At 26.6% G+C, this 19,556-nt stretch overlaps 1 protein-coding gene across 2 annotated transcripts; it reads left to right on the top strand.

The window, feature by feature from the left end:
- The first annotated feature begins 205 nt into the window (after nt 1–205).
- On the top strand, nt 206–17,888 carry LOC107162370 (no optic lobe). Of its 2 annotated transcripts, none has more exons than XM_089219043.1 (34): nt 206–331; nt 3,289–3,449; nt 3,533–3,859; nt 3,930–4,130; nt 4,437–4,675; nt 4,737–4,970; nt 5,584–5,787; nt 5,853–5,987; nt 6,056–6,286; nt 6,349–6,538; nt 6,602–6,831; nt 6,897–7,201; nt 7,899–8,040; nt 8,551–8,661; nt 8,751–8,859; nt 8,934–9,368; nt 9,424–9,587; nt 10,079–10,255; nt 10,319–10,552; nt 10,615–10,805; nt 10,885–11,085; nt 11,149–11,218; nt 11,280–11,453; nt 11,526–11,705; nt 11,766–11,964; nt 12,049–12,241; nt 12,309–12,430; nt 12,498–12,609; nt 12,675–12,813; nt 12,889–13,171; nt 13,390–13,673; nt 13,740–13,967; nt 16,405–16,623; nt 16,712–17,888. In XM_089219043.1, the coding sequence occupies exons 2-34, from the start codon at nt 3,311–3,313 to the stop codon at nt 16,904–16,906; spliced, it is 6,597 nt and encodes a 2,198-aa protein (XP_089075169.1). In that variant the 5' UTR covers nt 206–331; nt 3,289–3,310; the 3' UTR covers nt 16,907–17,888. The 2 variants fall into 2 exon arrangements, with proteins under 2 accessions (XP_089075169.1, XP_089075170.1); XM_089219044.1 differs by having other exon boundaries at nt 211–331; nt 3,292–3,449.
- The last annotated feature ends 1,668 nt before the right edge of the window (nt 17,889–19,556 follow it).

Raw genomic sequence — 19,556 nt, 5'->3', positions numbered from 1 at the left:
CTATAGTATTATAATATGTGATAGTAATTATGCTAATGCAATGATAGGATTTTAGTGTGTCCGTTTTTTCAGTTCACATTTTACTGAATGACTAGAATAATTCTAGCGCCTAGTGTGTGATGTAAATTTAATTTTGACCTTTATACATATTCATTAAACTTAAGTTGGAAAATATCCCAAAACTATTTAGTTTGCATACAATAATAACACGAAAATTTTTTGTTGAAATGAATTTAACAGTATAGTTTCAGTATGATATCTACACTCAGTATGATATAGGTATAGGAGTTAGACGTTCCAGCCAACCGACTTATGACAATAATATAACCAGGTAATGATTTACACTATCTGCAGATATAAGTCTAATATTATATTATACCGATGATATAATAATTATTTTTAAATATAAATTGCAATAATGTTCGACGTGCTTATTTGAATTTAAAATCACATCTTACAGATAAATGTTAACATTGATTAATCGTTATATTTTATTATTTATAATTTTTTTCGTTACAAAGATATAATTTAGTGGTTTAATTCTATAACTTATTCATGTAACTGAAATAAGTTTAAGCCTTAATTTTTCTATTAATTTTTTTATTTTTAATAAGTTCAAATCGATTATTTAAGGATACTATTTTAGAAAGCATTTAGCCCCATTATATTAAAAGCTAAATTTAAAATTATGATTAGGTATACCGTTAAAAATAAAAATGTTAGTTCAATGTTTAAGCTCCCTATCATAAAAATAATTAGACAAAGGTGAGCATTAACTGGTTAGTTTATTTTCTAATCAACTTATAAACTTAACTAGTTTAATCGACAGTTGAAATAACTTAGCTTTTCTCAGTTGATTTAAAAATAATCCATCAAGTTGAAAACATTTTGAAATTTTTCTTTTATACGTAAATATTTATATAAAATTAAAATAATCCTATTATACCTATAAATTATAATAATACAAACATTTTTGTTCTTTTTCTTGATGAAATAATTTTGTATATTGATGAATGATATTTTATTAGATTAGATAGACACAGTCACTCTTTATGTGATTAACATACTCGTAATCGTTTTAAAAAAATAGTTCAACTTTTTTAAAACTGAGTTAAGTTAATATGTTTGTTCATATTAACCTTAAACTTATTGAGTTTAATTTATAATTTGTTAACTTTTAACTTAACGATCATTTAAGTCCTCTTAGCTTATCTTGAGCTAAATATTATCATTAACTTACTCGCCTTTTTTAATTAGTTAATATTAATTTATAATGTACGGTATCATTTACTAAACTTTATTCAACATTCGATATGATCCATGATGAATAAAAATAAATTATATTTATAGTTATTATCCACACTTTGAGAATATTTAATTAAAATAATATATTGATGCACGAAATAACTACGAAAGCTACCAAAGAAAAATAATAAATATCTAATAAATATTATTATATATGCTATTTTTAACATTCAATATATATTTACATATTCCAATTAATTAAGATTCAAACAAAAATTTTGAGATTTACTATGGAAATCGATAATCGTTTTTGTTTATAAATTGTTTCTATTGGTTATATCTTAGAGTTTATTATAGAAATAAGAGAAATTAATTTTGAATTCTGAGCGTTACGAATGAATTTATTGTATGTAGGTGTCTTTAGTTTGTTATTTAGTATACGCAAATGCATTGTTAGTTTTCGTGAATCATTTTTAAAACATGATTTAATGATGGTTAAAAATAAAATAAAATGTTGACACTAAAATTAATCAAGCATTTATTACTAAAGGAATATAATCTAAGCTCTTAAGTTCTATAACTAAAGGATATTCATATACCTATTAATATTGGCCTATCAAATTTTGATAAATATCTATTCATACGTGCAATCATATTGAAAACTATTGATGACCCTTAATGCTAATACATCGAAAAGGTTAAAGACAAGGATATTGTATAATGTCAACGTGTCTCTATCATTTCCGTTACATTTATTACACCGAGCACATAATATTATGAATCAATAATGAAACAATATACCTAACACATGTATATTAAACTATATTAAAAATTCAGCTCTAATTGATCTGATACCATTTAAGAAAAATATTTAAAAGACACTACCTACAACCAGAATTTAATTATAAAAATGAATAATTTATGGAACGATTGCAACACGTGTTATTCTGTTACCTACAAATAACTAATTTGTAACACAAATTTGGTTTGAAATGAAATTCACCACTAAAAAATTGTTTGTCCCAATATATTGTACAAAACAAATTGTTGGTTATACCTATTTAATAGGATGTAGCGCAGTATTTGTTTTCTCTCTTACACTTACATAGATAAAACTTTTCACCTAAAATCATTTTATATGATTTTTGAGGAATCTTAGATAAAATCACCTATCACAAAAATTATAGAAGATAATATTTTTGAGCGTATGACATATCGGTTTTATATTTTATTACTATAATTTGACTTTGTATTCGACTTTCAAAATAAAAATAAAATGTGTACATTTCAATGATGTTTAAATTTTTTGAGACCAATACTTATATAAATCAATATGTCATTCCCTCAAAATTATTATTTTCTATCAATTTTATAATAAGTGATTTTACTCTAAGATTATTCAAAAACAAAAAAAAAAAATGATTCTAAATAAATGAGAGTTGCCTATGTTGTACGTGGGTCAGAGAAAGAAAACAAACAGCTGACATCCTCTTAAGTTATTTTACATAAATCCCCATTGAATCAATACCAACAACTTAAAAACACGCCCTAAATAATTGTTTTGCATTATGTATTTTTCTACTTAATCTTTTTCACAACTAAGCTATAAACTCATTTTTTTTTATTGCGTTTTTATTTGATTGTGTATTCCACAATCAATCATTATGACATCATGATCATTGATATTTTTCATTTACATAGAATTTTTGAACAAAAATTCTTAAATTTGTACAATATTCACGATTCCTACCATTTTATCACTAGGTATGATATTAAATTGTTATATCATGTAGGTTTTTTCACATAAAATATATATAATTTCTGTAAAATTTATATTTTTAAATAGTTAATATTATATATATAAAACTGTATCATACTTTCAAAAAAAAATGTGAAATGCAAGATCTTTTAACGATCCTACCCAATTTTGTGTGGGTAAGAATATAAATAAATATTATAAATTGAAAAATAGATAATATATTTAATTAACTATCTTCTTATTTCAATAAATTTAAATAGTTTAATGCATAATTATCTGTTCAGTAGCAGGAAATTTATAGCTAAAATGCCCGAAAATAAAGAAGAAGTTGTAATATCGGGTATTGGAGGACGGTTTCCAGAATGTAATAATATGGAAGAATTAAAAGAACTGCTATTTAACAAGATTAACGGTGTAACAATCGATTCAAGGAGATGGAATCCAAGTAATAAAAATATAGTTATAATTAATATCCATTTTTCAATTTTATCCTAATTTAATATTTACATATTAATATTTATATTTTAGATAAAATAAATGGAATAGATGGGACTGGAAAACTAAAAAATATTGATAAATTCGATTCCACGTTCTTCAGTGCTCATCCAAAACTTGCTCAAAGTATGGATCCATTAACAAGAATTTGCTTAGAAAGATCAATCGAAGCGATTATCGACGCAGGTTTAAGTCCATCAGATTTGTATGGAACAAATACAGCAGTATTCACGGGATCAGCGATTAGTGTTACAGAAATGTATACAATGGATTGCTCTCAAGAAAATTCTGGTTTCTCAATGTTAGGACGTAGCAGAACAATGCAAGCAAATCGTGTTTCATATATTCTCAATTTAACTGGTAAACTATACCCAAATAACTATGATATAACTTAAGACAGTATATTAATAACACTTATATATTTATATAGGTCCTAGTTTTTCAATGGATGGTGGATGGATTTGTGGTGCAAATGGTTTAAAAAAAGCTAAAGAAATGATTGAATGTGGTATGATATCTTCAGCAATTGTTGGAGTGACTGGTTTGATTCTTCGGCCCGAAATTCAATTACAATTTCAAGGATTGAATAGATTAAACAAAAGTAATCAAACAAAATCTTTCAGTTCTGATGGTAAATATTATTTTTGTAACAAAATAGTTATAGTCGTATACATATTTCTAATTAACTAATTTCGCTATACACACACAATTTTGACACGTTTTCTGTGTATGTATTAATTTAATTTCATACGTTATGACCAATAATTATTATTGCATGAAGTTTAAGGTTTAAGTGCAGTAAGTAAGTAGTTACATATATTTCATAATACATAAATCGACATGTAAATATTTTATTCCACCTAACTCCTAAAACTATACATATATTTAAATATTTGAATCTTATTTCAAAAAAAAATAAAATATGTTTCATTTTTAGCTGATGGATATAACAGATCAGAAGCTTGCATTGTTATGTTACTCCAAAGAGCATCTGAAGCTAAACGTTCTTATGCAACCTTACTAAGTGTAAAATCACTCGCATTTGGAGATCATCAAGGACATTTAACTGAACATTTTGGGAATAACTTTAAATCGATATTGTTGGATTCTTATAAAGAAGCTAATATTGACCCATCTTCAATTGAATTCATCGAAGCGTATGGATCGGGAATTAAGGTGATATTGTTTAAAAGTGTAAGTTTATACATATTTCTATAAATTTGGGATATTTTTTTAGTGTGAAGATGCAATGGAATTAAATATTATGGAAGAAGTGTTTTGTACTGAAAAGAGAAATACACCTTTAAAAGTGGGTTCTATTAAGAGCAACATAGGCCATTGTGAAGTGTCTGGTCACTTTATATCAATTGTAAAAGCCATAATTGCATTGGAAAGTGGTTACATACCACCGAACATAAATTATACAGAACCAAATGAAAATGTACCAGCGTTAAAAAATGGAAAAATTCAAGTAATTATCAAGCTTTATTGATGTGTTTTTTAAAATTATTTTACAATAGTTATAATTTTATAAACTTTTAAATTAATATTATTAGAGTAAACCTATCAAAACAACTTTTTTCGTAGTACACGATGTGAGCTGTAGGGTGTGTTAAAAAATATTTTCACTCGTTGAAATCGTTTATTGCGATGTAACTTCTGAATGAATATAAGTGGTAGAAAATTAATGACAATAATAATTACTGTCAAAGTTGCATACAACTCTTATGATATAATAACATGCTTGTTTTAGCAGAAATTCATAAGTTATATAAGAACTAATAAATTGATTAATTACTCAGCTATTAATATTTTTGTCATTTTTACTAAACCTTGGAGGCTAAGTAACAGTTATTCTATTAAATTGTTTTCACTTTGAAGTTTTAAACAAAAAATTCTTATTAATATTTTAAATAATCAATAATATGGAGTTAATTCAAGCATAAATAGCGCATTTTAATTTATTTTATTAAATTATAAATAAATGTTAATAAGGGTATAGGTAATGTTTACCGTTTTATCACATCACACGAACTGTGTAACGGGAGAGATAAATTACGGTGTTCATTTTTGTTTTTGTATAGGTGGTCACTGAAAAGACTCCACTTGTTACTGATGTGATCGGAATAAGTTCTTTCGGTCTCATGAACGCATTTAGTCACGTCATCATAAAAAAAAATAGCAAAATACAAAACGATTTCAAGAATATCAGTCGTGAATATGATATACCACAGCTAATTTTAGTATCTGGGCGGAATGAGGAAAATGTTAAAAAAACCCTAGAAAAGGTTAAAATAAATTTTAATTTAATATAACATAAATATATTTTTATCGTTTATAAATACTATATTAGATTAGAAGCTACGGAAACAATCCTGAATATGTAGCATTGACCAATGCTGTGTTTACTAAAAATATTGCCGCACATTTTTATAGAGGTTTTACCATTTTTCCAAGTCCAGAAAAATCGCAAATCAATGACGTTTGGGTAAATTATTTGTAGTTATGTTAAAATTATAATTAAAAAAAAATATTAAACATATATTTTATTTTAAGAATGTTAATTTAAAAAAACGCCCAGTATGGTTTATATTCTCTGGTATGGGTTCACAATGGCAAGGAATGGGCACACGCCTTATGAACCTCCCTATATTTTTTGATGCTATAGAAAAATGTGATTCAATTCTAAAACCTCGAGGAATCGACATCAAATATATTTTGACTAGCCAAGAGCCAAACGTATTTGATAATATTCTTAATTCGTTTGTTGGAATTGCTGCAGTTCAGGTTTATATCAATAAAATAATATCTCAATTCGGCCAACAGGTATACATTTGATTACATTTTAGATCGGATTAGTAGAAGTATTGAAATCATTAGACATTAAACCTGATGGGATTATTGGCCACTCGGTTGGAGAATTGGGATGTGCCTATGCAGATGGTTGTTTTACGGCTGAAGAAATGATATTAGCCGCTTACGCCCGAGGCCGAGCTTCACTAGAAACAGACTTTATTCCTGGAATGATGGCTGCCATCGGTAATTTTTACAATATACCACTATAGTATTTTAACTTTATTGATATTTTAACTTTTCGTTTAGGACTTGGATATGACCAAATAAAAGACAAACTTCCTCATGATATTGACATCGCTTGTCGTAATAGTGCAACTAGCTGCACAATATCCGGTCCAGTTGAAAGCATCAATGAATTCGTATCACAATTAAAATCCGAAGGCGTCTTCGCAAAATCCGTCAACGTTGCTGGCATAGCATTTCACAGTAGATACATTCAATCCGCTGGTCCTACACTGCTTAAATATTTAAAAGATGTTTGTTCAAAACTTAAATTAAATTATTTTAATTTCAACAATGTTTGTATAACTTATTTTTATAGGTGATCAAAGTACCAAAAAAAAGGTCTTCTAAGTGGGTAAGTAGTTCATTACCGGTAAGCGAATGGGATTCGGACCTCGCAAAATATTCTTCACCAGAGTATCATACAAACAATTTATTGAGTAGTGTGTTGTTTGAAGATGTTCTAAAACACATACCTAGTGATGCCATCACAATCGAAATTGCTCCTCATGGCCTTCTTCAAGCTATTATAAAAGGTGCATTGCCGGATACAGTTACTAATATAACATTAACTAAAAGAATTTTCGATGATTCTATTCAATTTTTATTGACTGCACTTGGAAAGTAAGAAACCAATAGATTATTAAATTTTCATTTGATTATCAAATATTCTGCACAATTTATTTATATGTCTATCCTCTAATTTTAAGTTAATACTGTACAATGTGCATATCCTGAGATTCAAGAAACCTTATATTTGTATAATATATGCTGCTTATGAATTGAGAATAAAATAATAATTATGAAATAAAATAAATATTTTATGTTTTATAAAAATTATGAATAAATAATATAATTTAATATTTCTTTTCAATTCATATATGTAATATGTAGCTTATTTAACAGTATGATTTCGTGGGCTATAAAAATGTTATTGACATTCATTTTTTTCTTTTTTAACACAGCCTTTTTCTCTACCTGAAGCAATTTCCAATGAAAATTATATTTATTTGTTAAATTTAATTAAATTTTCATTAAAACTCTATTATAAGTGTAATATAAAAAATACCATCAAATCAAGATAACAACTTAGTTTGGCTGTTAGGATCTAAATGAATGTTGGCAACTATATGGTCATACGAGTATTGTGATTTATAACTATATTTTACATTCATTATACAATTTAAATAATATACAGTTTTTTGGAGTAAACTGTCTTTGATTTAGAACCCTTTTTTAAACTCACATGAAATTATTATTGTAGTTTTTTAATGTATTGTATCAATTTAATGTAGCATATATATATTATTCTTTATTTTAGAATGTATGCAAGTGGTTTAAATCCAAAAATACAAAATATCTATCCACCTATAAAATTCCCCGTTCGTCGAGGGACTCCTCATATTCACAGTTTACCATTCTGGGACCACACTGATCAATGGATAATCACAGTAGCAAAAAATGTAAGTTTTATTGTATAGAAAAATAATTATGAGTTGAGTCGAATTTATCCAAACTCGATATCTAATTCAAGTTACCACATTCAACTTTTTATCGTACTTTGGATTTACATATGTGACGAATATTCTTTTCTATCCTAATTCGTAAATATTGAATAACTATATATCATATTGTTTCTATTTGAATTTTTTTATCCGATCCATTAACGATGTTAAATTTAATTTAAAATAATTTTTTCATAATTTTTATTGTAAGCATTATCAAATTTTATCAATGTTAACTATTTAGTTTTATTTTTAGATCTAAACTGACGGAATATGAATAAGTTAAAATACGGACAACTCGTAATCCGTTTTTATTGAATTTCGTAATAAAATAGTTTGTTCTTCTGGTTTAATATAAATTTAATTGTAGTTTAACTAAAAAAGTATATATTATACTCTCTGTTTAACGACTATTAATTTATATATGTAAGTAATACATGAAAATTAACTAAACATTTTTGTTAATAGGCACACTTCTTCCCCGGAGAGAAAATAAACTCGATATTTCTAAACGATGATATTTATTTGATGGAATATCGAATTCATGGATATCATATTATACCATTTTCATACGTTTTGGTAGTTAAATTTAAAATAATTATTTAAATAATATATTTTATTTTTATATAAATTTAACTATTCCAATAATATAAAAATGTTAAATTTAGATAAATGTTTGGAAAATGTATGTGGAAATGTTCGGTAAAAATTTTCCTGAAGAGCCTATACAATTTCAAAATCTAAAATTCAAAAATAATGTCAAAATTCATCCAACTAGTAAACACTCTTACTTTATAAAAAAAATCATGATATTCTCATACTCATATAGAAAAAAATTTCTAATTTTACAGATTTAGCTGAGTTTTATATAATGATACAATGGGGATCTGGTTTATTTGAATATAGTCTCAATGATAAAGTCATTTTTTCTGGTCATGTAAATTTTATAAGCAACTTGAATTTAAATGCCAAACCAGAAAACTTAAAAATTATTGATAAAACATCTGATGATTTCCAAGGATGTGTATCAAAAGAAGAACTTTATGTAACTTTGAAAAATAATGGATACAATTTAGGAGATAACTTTAAAAATATAATGAATTTTGAAGTCTATAAAAATAAGATCCAAGGTTCCGTAACATGGGAAAATGATTGGATTTATTTTTTAGATGGCTTATTGAAATTTCCTATATTAAGAAATTTAGGCACTCATCAATTAGAAGCCCCAGTTTCCATAAGACAAATTATTATTAACCCCACTGAGATCAACAAATACACAATTAAAGGTATTAACGAAAATATTTTTCCAATAACTTTAAAAACATCATCACATTTTTTTAGATAATATAAACATCAATCACAACATAATTACAAATGAAATAACATGTGATGGAGTACAAATATGTGATGTGAAAAACGAACCTATTACAATATCCAAACTAAAATCAGCAGAAATCAAATTAGAAGAACAACAATTTATTCCATTCAACTATTCAAATTTCAAAGTAATAATATTATATCTTTGAAAAGACAGTTAATAAATAACTAAATGTGTTTTAATTATGTTCTAAAAATATTTTATTAGTTATTTGTAATAAACTAAAACACAAGTTTAAATGTTACAAATTATCTGTAAACATTCACGGATTATTGCTTTAAGTACTTGAGTTAAAATTGAATTTATAATTTTAAATGAATTGGATTTTGTTTTGATGCTATTTTCTTGTAAGATTTATTTTACAAGTATTTTAAATGTATTTTTCCTTTCAGTGGAAGATAAACAATTATTTGAGACCAAAATAAGAATTAAAGTTGTATGATTTACTAAGCAAAACATTTACTTATGAATCATCCATTTTTATAAAAAAAAAATACGATAAAAACATTATAAATTATTGAAAGTCACACTAAATTGAACTTATTTATAATTTTTGAAATATTAATATTTAGGATTTAAAAATGCATGTTTAAATATTAAATACGTATCCGATTTCAGAATATTAGTGATATTATTTACGACTTCATGAATATTGTAACAGAGTCTTACAAATTAAATTTTGATCACACATCAGAGAAACTCGTTTTATACACACCATTTCATTTTGATGATCCATTATCTAAAGAGTGTATAAAATCGATCAAACAAATTATGGAAAACCAAATAGCATATGATGTACGTAAATTTGTTTAGTTAAATAAAAACTATACATTTTATAATGAAATATTTTACCATAAGTGTATCATATTGAACTGGAATAGCGTCGATAAAATATCAGAAAACTATGAATCTGGAAAGTTTATCACAGTCACAAATTTTAACTACTTACAAAATACAATGAAAGCGTTAGCCAATAAAAAATGTAGTTATATAATTGTAAGCTCATTAAAAAAGCTCCATGATAACAAAGACTGGAAAATAATCACACATCAAAAACTGGACAACGACAGCTATTTATCATTGATGAAAAAAGTAAATATACTCATAAATCGTAAAAGTAATACAATATAACGACTTAATTTGTTAACATTTAGGCAATAATAAGAAACGGAAACAGCAAATTTATAAAACCAATTAATGATAAGCACGATTTAAGCATTTGGAAAGCACTGGAGACATGTAGTACAACGAGCATGATTTATATTATTTCTAAATATGAGCCACTTGAAGGCATTAATACTTATGTTAAAAAGTTGTTAGTTAAGTATAAATCAAATAAATTAAGGTAAATACACTAAACAGAACTTCGATACAATACATTTTAATTAAAAACACTGGGATATATTAAAATACCTTTTTGTTAGATTCTTGTTTATTTTGGATTCCAACGCACCAGATTTTGACTCTCATCAGTCATTCTATACAGATCAACTATCAAAAGATTTAATAGTAAATATTTATAAAAATGGTGAATGGGGTTCTTATAAAAGATTTGTTCTTCAAGATTTAAAAGGTGATGTTAAAGTCAACAAAAATCCAGTGCTTAAAAATGTCTTTATGGATATGTAAGTTAAATTCAAATAAAAATGTCCAATTATATATGCATATACTCTGACACATTATTTCAGAAAAAATAAATTAGCAGTAAAATATCTAGGGCTGAATTTTAAAGATTTAGTTGTTGAAGAAAATACAGAAGTAATTATTTAATTTCAAAAATGATTTCTTAAAAATATAATATTTCTTTAATATAAATTAGAATAAATTTGGACCTCTGGAATACTCAGGGTATATCGATGAAAAAACCACCATGGGAATAACTTCACTCAATGAAATATCTTCTGAAATGATTTATGACCCACTTTTGTCTTGGCCTGTACCATCGACATGGTCACTACAAGATGCAACCACTGTTCCTCTGGCTTACGCCATGGTGATTACACTTTTAATTAATTAACACGACAAATTTACGGACTGAATATAATTATTATTTTCTATGTTTCAGAGCTATTATGTGTTAAACATATTGAGTAAACTTCAAAATAATAAATCTGTTTTGGTGACCTCGGGGTTGCATCCAATAGGTCAAGCTGCTATTTCGATATGTTTAAACATGAAATGTGAGACATATGTTATTGTTGACTCGAACCAACAAGCTGATCAACTCTCTTGTACCTTCCCACAGGTAATAGTTCATGATGAGAGTGATTATAGACATCAATAATAACTACAATTTGAATTACAGCTATCACGGTCAAAGATAATTATAAACAAAAACAACAAGTTTGATGTTCAACTAAAAATGATAACCAAGTCCAAGGGTGTAGATATTATATTGAACTTTTTTAGTGGTGTATCATTTTACGCTGCTACTCGTGCGGTTGCTAAACATGGAAAGCTCTTCAGTTTTTCAAATTCAGACATGAAAAATCAAAAATATATGGGTAATTTTCTAATATAACATTTCATCTGTTATCTTTATTTCACAAAGGATATTGTTTTAAAAAAAAAAAAATCTTTATATTAAGGTATTCGAATATTCTTGCAAGACATATCATTTTTTGCTGTCGGTTCAGACGTGTTGTTAAATGAATGTATTGAAAATAAACAACTTGTACAACAAGCATTCATGGACGGATTAAATAAAGGTGTGATTAAACCTTTCAATAGTTACATTTTAACACCACCATTTAGTATTGAACCTATTTTAAATGATATGAGGTAAATTTAACTGAACTCATATTCAAGTTATTACCTTTATAAATAATCCTTTATTCATATTATATAGAAATGCTTTGGCCACTTCGAATAAAATTGTACTTTCTGTAAATGATGACGTTGTGAATTCCAAAATTTTTTTTGAACATGATTCATATCAATTTCACCCCGATCATGTTTATGTAGTAGTTGGTAATAATTTCGCTTTTGAATGTTTTAAATATAAAATACTTGTTTAATACATGATTTATTATTTTAGGAAATAAATCTGATTGGTTGGATGTCACTGAATGGCTGGTAGACCGAGGAGCTCAGAAAATTGTAATCGTTGTTGACTGCTGTTTAATGTCATCAACAACCTATAAAAACAGGTTTTAAATCATAAAATAATTCTGTTTTACGGTTATATAATTTATTTTAAATTATTTTTTAACAGGTTTGCTAAATTGATATCCCGAAATATATCAGTACAAATAGAATCGTTTTTATACTTAAAAACAAAAAAGAAATCTCTCGAGTGGTTAACCCGTTTAGCGTCTTTCAGTGTTTTAGGTTCTTTGTTTATTGTTAATCAGGTACACTGTATTGATATATATGCACTTTTTAAAGTAAATAATACTTATTATACTCTGTATTTTTTTTTTTTTTAGCATGATGATAACATAATTAATAATTTGCGGAATGCTTTTGAAGACCTTCCAAAGAAAACCAAAACAACTTGGTTGATATGTATTTCAAGTAAAGGAGAACATATTTGTGCTGAGCTCAAATCAAAGGGTCTAAACTCATTAAATATACTCTGGGATACAAATTCAACACAAATAAATGATATAAAGAAATTACTCATTCCACTAGATAATATACTACAAAAATCCAGCACCATAGAGTCGTCTTCGTTTATATGTTCGGAATCCAGCACTAATAAATTAGAATGTAATACATTTGTATATTAAATAATATTATAGAATATGGAATATAGTAAGATAAAAAACGAAAATTAAAAACATACAGTAGGTATATTCAAATATTTATACAAACAGTATAAATAGTTTAATACCTACTTATTTGAAATAATAAAACTTGAATAAATAACTTTTGAGATAAAATATTTTTTGGGATTAATTTTATACATAATGAAATGATATTTTCAGGGTCACACCAAATTAATGATGTTATTTCAAATTTTTTCCCTGAATCAACCCAAGAATTACATCTCCTATTTGATAAAATAACAAAAGAAGCCGGATTTATCGAAGTTCCGACAAGAAGTCCTAGATTGTCTCAAATGAAATCTGTTATACCTGTGTTCGTCATACCCGGATTGAAGCCAAAACTCATTGAAACATTTTACAAACAATTTTTTTATCCTGTCTTTGAAGCACAATACCCTGAAGATATTTCGTCGATTGATAACTTAGCTGAAATTTTAGTAAATGTATGTTTTATATTTACTTAAGACTATACATTTTGCATAACTGACTGACGTTTTTTCTGAATTTAGAAACTTAAAAACATTACGGATCGTGGTTACGTATCCATTATTGGTGAATCTTGGGGCGGAATTATTGCTTTAAAAATGGCTCAAATATTGGAATTACAAGGTACATTAGTCACCGTGACATTATTAGAAGGTGATCCAGAATATTTGACTGGGTGGGCTGAAAAATGTCTATCCTGCAATAACATCACCAATAAACTAAATTCAATATACAGTTCATTTACTAACGAGGTATTGCAACAATTCATTAATGTTATAACAGTATTATAACAAATATTTAACCAAACTACTTACTTATAAATGTCTAAAATAACTCATTGATACTTTTGGAAATGTTTCTTGTTAGTATTTTTAAAGCTTCGAAGATTTTAAGTATAAAAATGTATTATTTGATTTTCCGAAAATTTCTTAAATATATAGAAAAAACTAGATAAATTGAAAATAATATTTTCACACTAGACATCTCACAAGCCTTTGAGGCTTTGACCACGTTTGGCATGGCGGGCTTTTATGAAGACTTAAGAAATTCCTTCCTCCCACCTACTGCTTAGACATCAAATCCTATCTAACAGATCGTCATTTTCAAATACGATACGGTTCTGCTTTATCTGGCGTAGCAGCTATAAATGCTAGTATTTCCCAAGGGGAAATTTTGTCTCGTATTCTATACCGGTGTTTCCGAATTGCGGACAAAAACCGTAAAAACATGTGAGTTGCGGACGAAATCTAAAAAGGTAACATACGAATTGCGGACACAAATATAAGATACTAATTGCGGACAAATTACCTATTATTATTTTTAAGTCATCCTAATATATATATCAATTGATCGAGGCCCTAAATGAAGTACAGACTAGTAGCTATACGAAAATGAATTGTTCTGCAGTCCGAAATTTAAAACGAGCAAAAATAACTGTTAAAAAAGAGGCATTTATTAGCAATCAAATTTTGCAATATTCACGTGGTGAAATCAGTTCAGTAGAATATCATATATACAGGCTGTTTCAAAAAAATTTTTACCAAAAGATTTAAAGATCTATAAATACTATGACGATAATCTATAAGTATTTTATAAACAATTTTTGTTACAAAATTTAAACATTAAATAATTTAACAACATTTTAATAATAACGATTGCTCTTTTACAAGACACAAATATTTTTAACCCCATCACCTACCAACTTTTTGGTAGCTTGTCCTAAGTCCTGAAAAAGTGGTGAAGGGAAATATTTGTGTCCGCAACTCACCTGATTTGAGAAATGTGTTTGAGAAAAAAAACTCTGTACGCAACTAGTACTACGATAACGAAACTCGTGTCCGCAATTGTTATGTTACAATATTGACCTGAATAATTTCGTCCGCAACTAGTATGTGTCCTTCTATACAATATCTTCGCTTTTGACCAACCTACTACCCCCCCCCACCCCCCCCCCCCAACACATCAGTAGCAGACTACGCTGATGACAAAACAATAATATCTATTGACAATCACCCACTCTTAGCATCAATTAATCTCCAAACTCACCCTAACACTATGGAAAATTGGTTTACCAACTGGCGATTCAAAGTAAATCAAAGTAAATCTGTCCATAAGACCTTCATCTTCAAGCATGCTTCCTGTCCTAGAGTTTTTCTATACGGTATTCCTATCCCCTTCTCTCCAAAAATTAAATATATCGGGCTCTCTCTCGACCAAATATTAACCTGAGCTCATCACATCAGAATCAAAAGATGAGCACTGAATCATAGTATCCGTATCCTCAAACCTTTACTAAGAAATAATAACTCCACCTCCATTAAAACCAAACTCATTTACAAAATACTTCTCAAACCCATATGGACATACGGACTCCAACTTTGGGGCAACGCTAAAAAGTCTAATATACAAAAAATACAAACATTTCAAAACATTGCTCTTAGAAAAATAATGAACACCGCACCCTACGTGTCTAATCACACCCTTCATACTGATACCAAACTCAAAACAATTAATGACGAAGCCAAAAAATTTTATAAAAGATTTCATTCCAAGCTAAATAACCACCCTAACGAACTCATAAAAAACTTGACTAGTCCTACTATACCTGGTAATCCCCCAAGACGCCTGAAGCGTAAATGGTGTTGTGATCTCTTAAGATAAGCATTAGTCAATTTAAAAAAAAAAAAAACCATAGAAAGTGTCATCTATGGGTGGCTTCTTTCATCAAATTTTCAATGTTAATCAAACTCTCAGAAAATATGCTTATTATACCTAGTCTGATACAGATTGTGTATTACGTTTAAAAAAAAAATAATAAAAATATTTTCACAAACATTCGAATTTATTTACATAGAACTTTTCAATAAAATAATTGCATTCAAATCTATAATAGTAGATAAATAGTAAGATTTGTATCACTGTCTAATGGAAATTATTTTTATATTATTATTCGATAAACTTTTATTAAAAGAAATTAATTACCACAAGTATTCTGAAAACTTTTTGATTCCTTCTATAATCAAAGCTTGAGTTGAAGGTAAAAAGTAATTTTCTTTAATTTGTTCAAAGTAATTTTATATTATTCATGATTAAATCGAAAAATTATTTTGGTAGGTACATTTTCAATTATTTTATTATAGTTTAAAGTTATCAATAATTAATATTTTTTTTTATATATATATATCAAAGAATTTTTCCCATAATTGTGCTGATGAAGTAAATAAAATACCAGATGAAACTTACCTCAATAAATCCTTCGAAGATAAAACAAATCAAGCACTCAATATTATTCGCTGTAGATTACAAGTATTATTAGCATCGAAGCCTCTTTTGAATAAATTGCATACGAAAGTTTTAATTGTTAGATATGAACGAACATTTGAATTTTATTTAGCCAATCTAAATGATGTAAGTAAAATGTATTATTTAATTATGTTTTATGTATCTAATTGGTTTTAGTTTCGATTATTTTTCTTATATTTGTTACGTATTACAGTATTGTACAAGCCCGTCATTTGTAAATATCATTCCTAAGATGGATTACAAAAGTATGATGGCTGACAAAGAAACTATTGATGCTATAACGAACAATGTTGTTATATCTTATCCAGATGGAATTGAATTACCATTGATTGAAAAATACAACAACTTCTACGTAAACATGGAAAAATTCCTAAAATGTATCGGTTAATTGACCATTTAGAACATAAAATTATTTTCAGTGTTCGAGAAAAAAATATGAATATGAATGTGATTGAAATTAAAATAATCTTAATAAATACTGTTTAAGAATTATTAAATATTAATAGAAACCAATGTTTATTTGAATTGATTATTTAAAAAAATTACACTATTTTTTAATTTTGTTTTATCAACTCGTGGTTGTATAGGCAATTAGGTGGTTAATTTCAGTAGTTTTTTTTTAACTGTGAGGGAGGATACGTATGGATGGGAACATGTGTATGTGTGACAAGGTTTGGGTAGTCAGCCATCCAAGAATTAGAGGCAGCAGATGGAGCATATACGCTCATTATATACTGCATCATTATTCACGTTGCTTGAATTATTACAGCAACTGTTCTACGCCAAGCCACTCACCGAAAAAATTCTCAGACAGTTAGATAGTACCTAACAGAACTACTTATTTCTAATCGAATTCGTAAAAATGTATCCTCCAATATATTAAAATAAAAAAATTATTTATTCATAGGAGTTCATAATTATTCTTTAGAAATTATAGCTAGCATATTCATAATTTTTGGGAGAACTTAACCTTAAAAGCATTTTTGGAGTATTTTAATAATTATAATTATTTATTTTACGTTTAAAATTTCAAATATTCTATTTGTTTGAAATTCAATTAGATAAAATAATATGAAATATTTTATTAAATCTATGAGGTTTTAAGGCTAAATATTATAATTCTAATCGTATATGCATGGTGTAATTTTTAATTGTATTTTAACTCTTTTCAAGTTGACAAGTTAGTAGGTACACTAAAATTAGCTAGTGCGCAGAGCGCTTTTAGACTCCGTCTTGTTTAACTGTTTATGTTATACATATTAAATTTTATGTTTTTGTTTTATTCTCATTATAATATAATTGATATCTTACAAAAAACTTAATAAGTGTTAATTTTTAAGATTGTAATAAATCCATACTTTTAAATATTATTTATTTTATTTATTTTAATTGTTAATCGGTAGCTTGTGCTAACTGACACATAAATAACCATTTATCATTCTCCAGTAGTGATGGAATAGTGAGTTATATTTTAATAAAATTTATTATGCGAAATGAAAAAAATTAAATAAAAAGCACTGATCAATTTACAATTAGGTAGGTTCACGAAATACAAATTAAATTTGAAATAAATATGCAGTCAAACATAATTTCATATAGTTAACTATAAAATATAATTATAAATAAATATAAAAAATTAAAGAATAAAATATCTATAAATAAACTATCAACATGCGAACATTATTTTCACAACTATTTTTAATGATTATAATTTTGAAGATAGCTAGTTATATACATTTGTTTTCGAATTAAATACTCCGGAATAAAGATCTTTATTTGAGGTAATAGGAATTTAGCTATAACTGTTTGAACCTTAATAATCAATAAAAGATTTTTACCAGGGTTGATAATTTTATCTGAGACTTTTAATTCTTACCATATTTCGAATTATTATAATTATTTAAATAAATATATTTAGTATAATATAGTTCAAAATTTAAAATGGCATTACTGCAGAATGTTTTATGCTCAATCGTGTTGTGACCGCCAACCATAACTCAAATACCGTATTGAAATATGGATTGATAACATGCAAAATTTTTGTCGCGTATATTTTGAATTAGTAACATGTATTTCATTTTAACGAATTTATAAATTATGGAGCGCAGTTTACCAATATATAGATCACGCCACAAATTACTATCATAAGACCAAAATAGCGGATTTTCGATATTTATTTTATTTATTTACAAGTTTCAGATACGCATTTTATACATTTATAACAGACTACAGTTATGTATATGAATAGAAAAATCGGGGACATAAAATTAATAATCATTATTATTTTCGTATTATTATTTTTCATTATAATAATTTCACATTGTGTTGATATCTATCAGCATTGATTTGTATCATTTTAAATTCTAAGTAGAGCGATGAATGTATTGATTTTACCATGATGTGTGTGTTTTATTTTTTTGTGTCTGTCATCACGTTTTGGGACAGTAAAAGTGCTTCGATTTTTGACTTCAGTACCTCGTTCGATCAGAAAGTGAATCTAGATGGTATTTTTTTTTTTATTTTTTTTTTTTTGGGGGGGGGGGGGGTCAAAAGTAATAAATTCTTAATACTTTTCTAAATAATCGGGATAAACAAATTAAAAATTAAGGAGAAAACGGGAAATTTTACGCACAATCAGTTTTCGACAAAATCGATTTTGGTTTTTGATGTAACTATAAAACAAATGACCATAAATACATGAAATTTTCACCGAATGTTTATATAAGTATATTATATCCACTATGCAATTTTCAAAAATTTTCGGCTTAAGTTGAACTACTCATAGGTATTTGCGATTTTCGATCATTATTAATTTTTTTAAATTAATATCGATAAAAATTTATTTGTTGGGTATAAAAGCTTGAAAATTTAATACAAGGCTCCTAACACATTGTAACAATAGCAGTTGAAAATATCAAAAATATATAGACACGATTTTTTTTTATAAGCATTTAAAGTTCAAATTTTGACTAAATACGTAAAAATTACGGCAATGTTCAAATTATCTTAGATAGAAATTAATAAAAGTTTTTCTTTTT

This window comes from Diuraphis noxia, unplaced genomic scaffold, assembly GCF_037042655.1.
Source record: "Diuraphis noxia isolate RWA-SAM2 unplaced genomic scaffold, SU_Dnox_SAM2 contig0002, whole genome shotgun sequence".
In the NCBI taxonomy this organism is placed as follows: Eukaryota; Metazoa; Arthropoda; class Insecta; order Hemiptera; family Aphididae; genus Diuraphis; species Diuraphis noxia.
Note: the sequence above shows the minus strand (reverse complement) of the source record. Positions and strands in the feature narration are given on the sequence as shown.

Excerpts from the sequence above, each read along its gene's own strand:
- LOC107162370 (XM_089219043.1), top strand. The coding sequence starts at position 3,311 with ATGCCCGAAAATAAAGAAGAAGTTGTAATATCGGGTATTGGAGGACGG. Across the intron at positions 3,860-3,929 it reads ATATATTCTCAATTTAACTG|GTCCTAGTTTTTCAATGGAT; the intron begins GTAAACTATACC and ends ATATTTATATAG. Across the intron at positions 7,202-7,898 it reads TTATTGACTGCACTTGGAAA|AATGTATGCAAGTGGTTTAA; the intron begins GTAAGAAACCAA and ends TCTTTATTTTAG.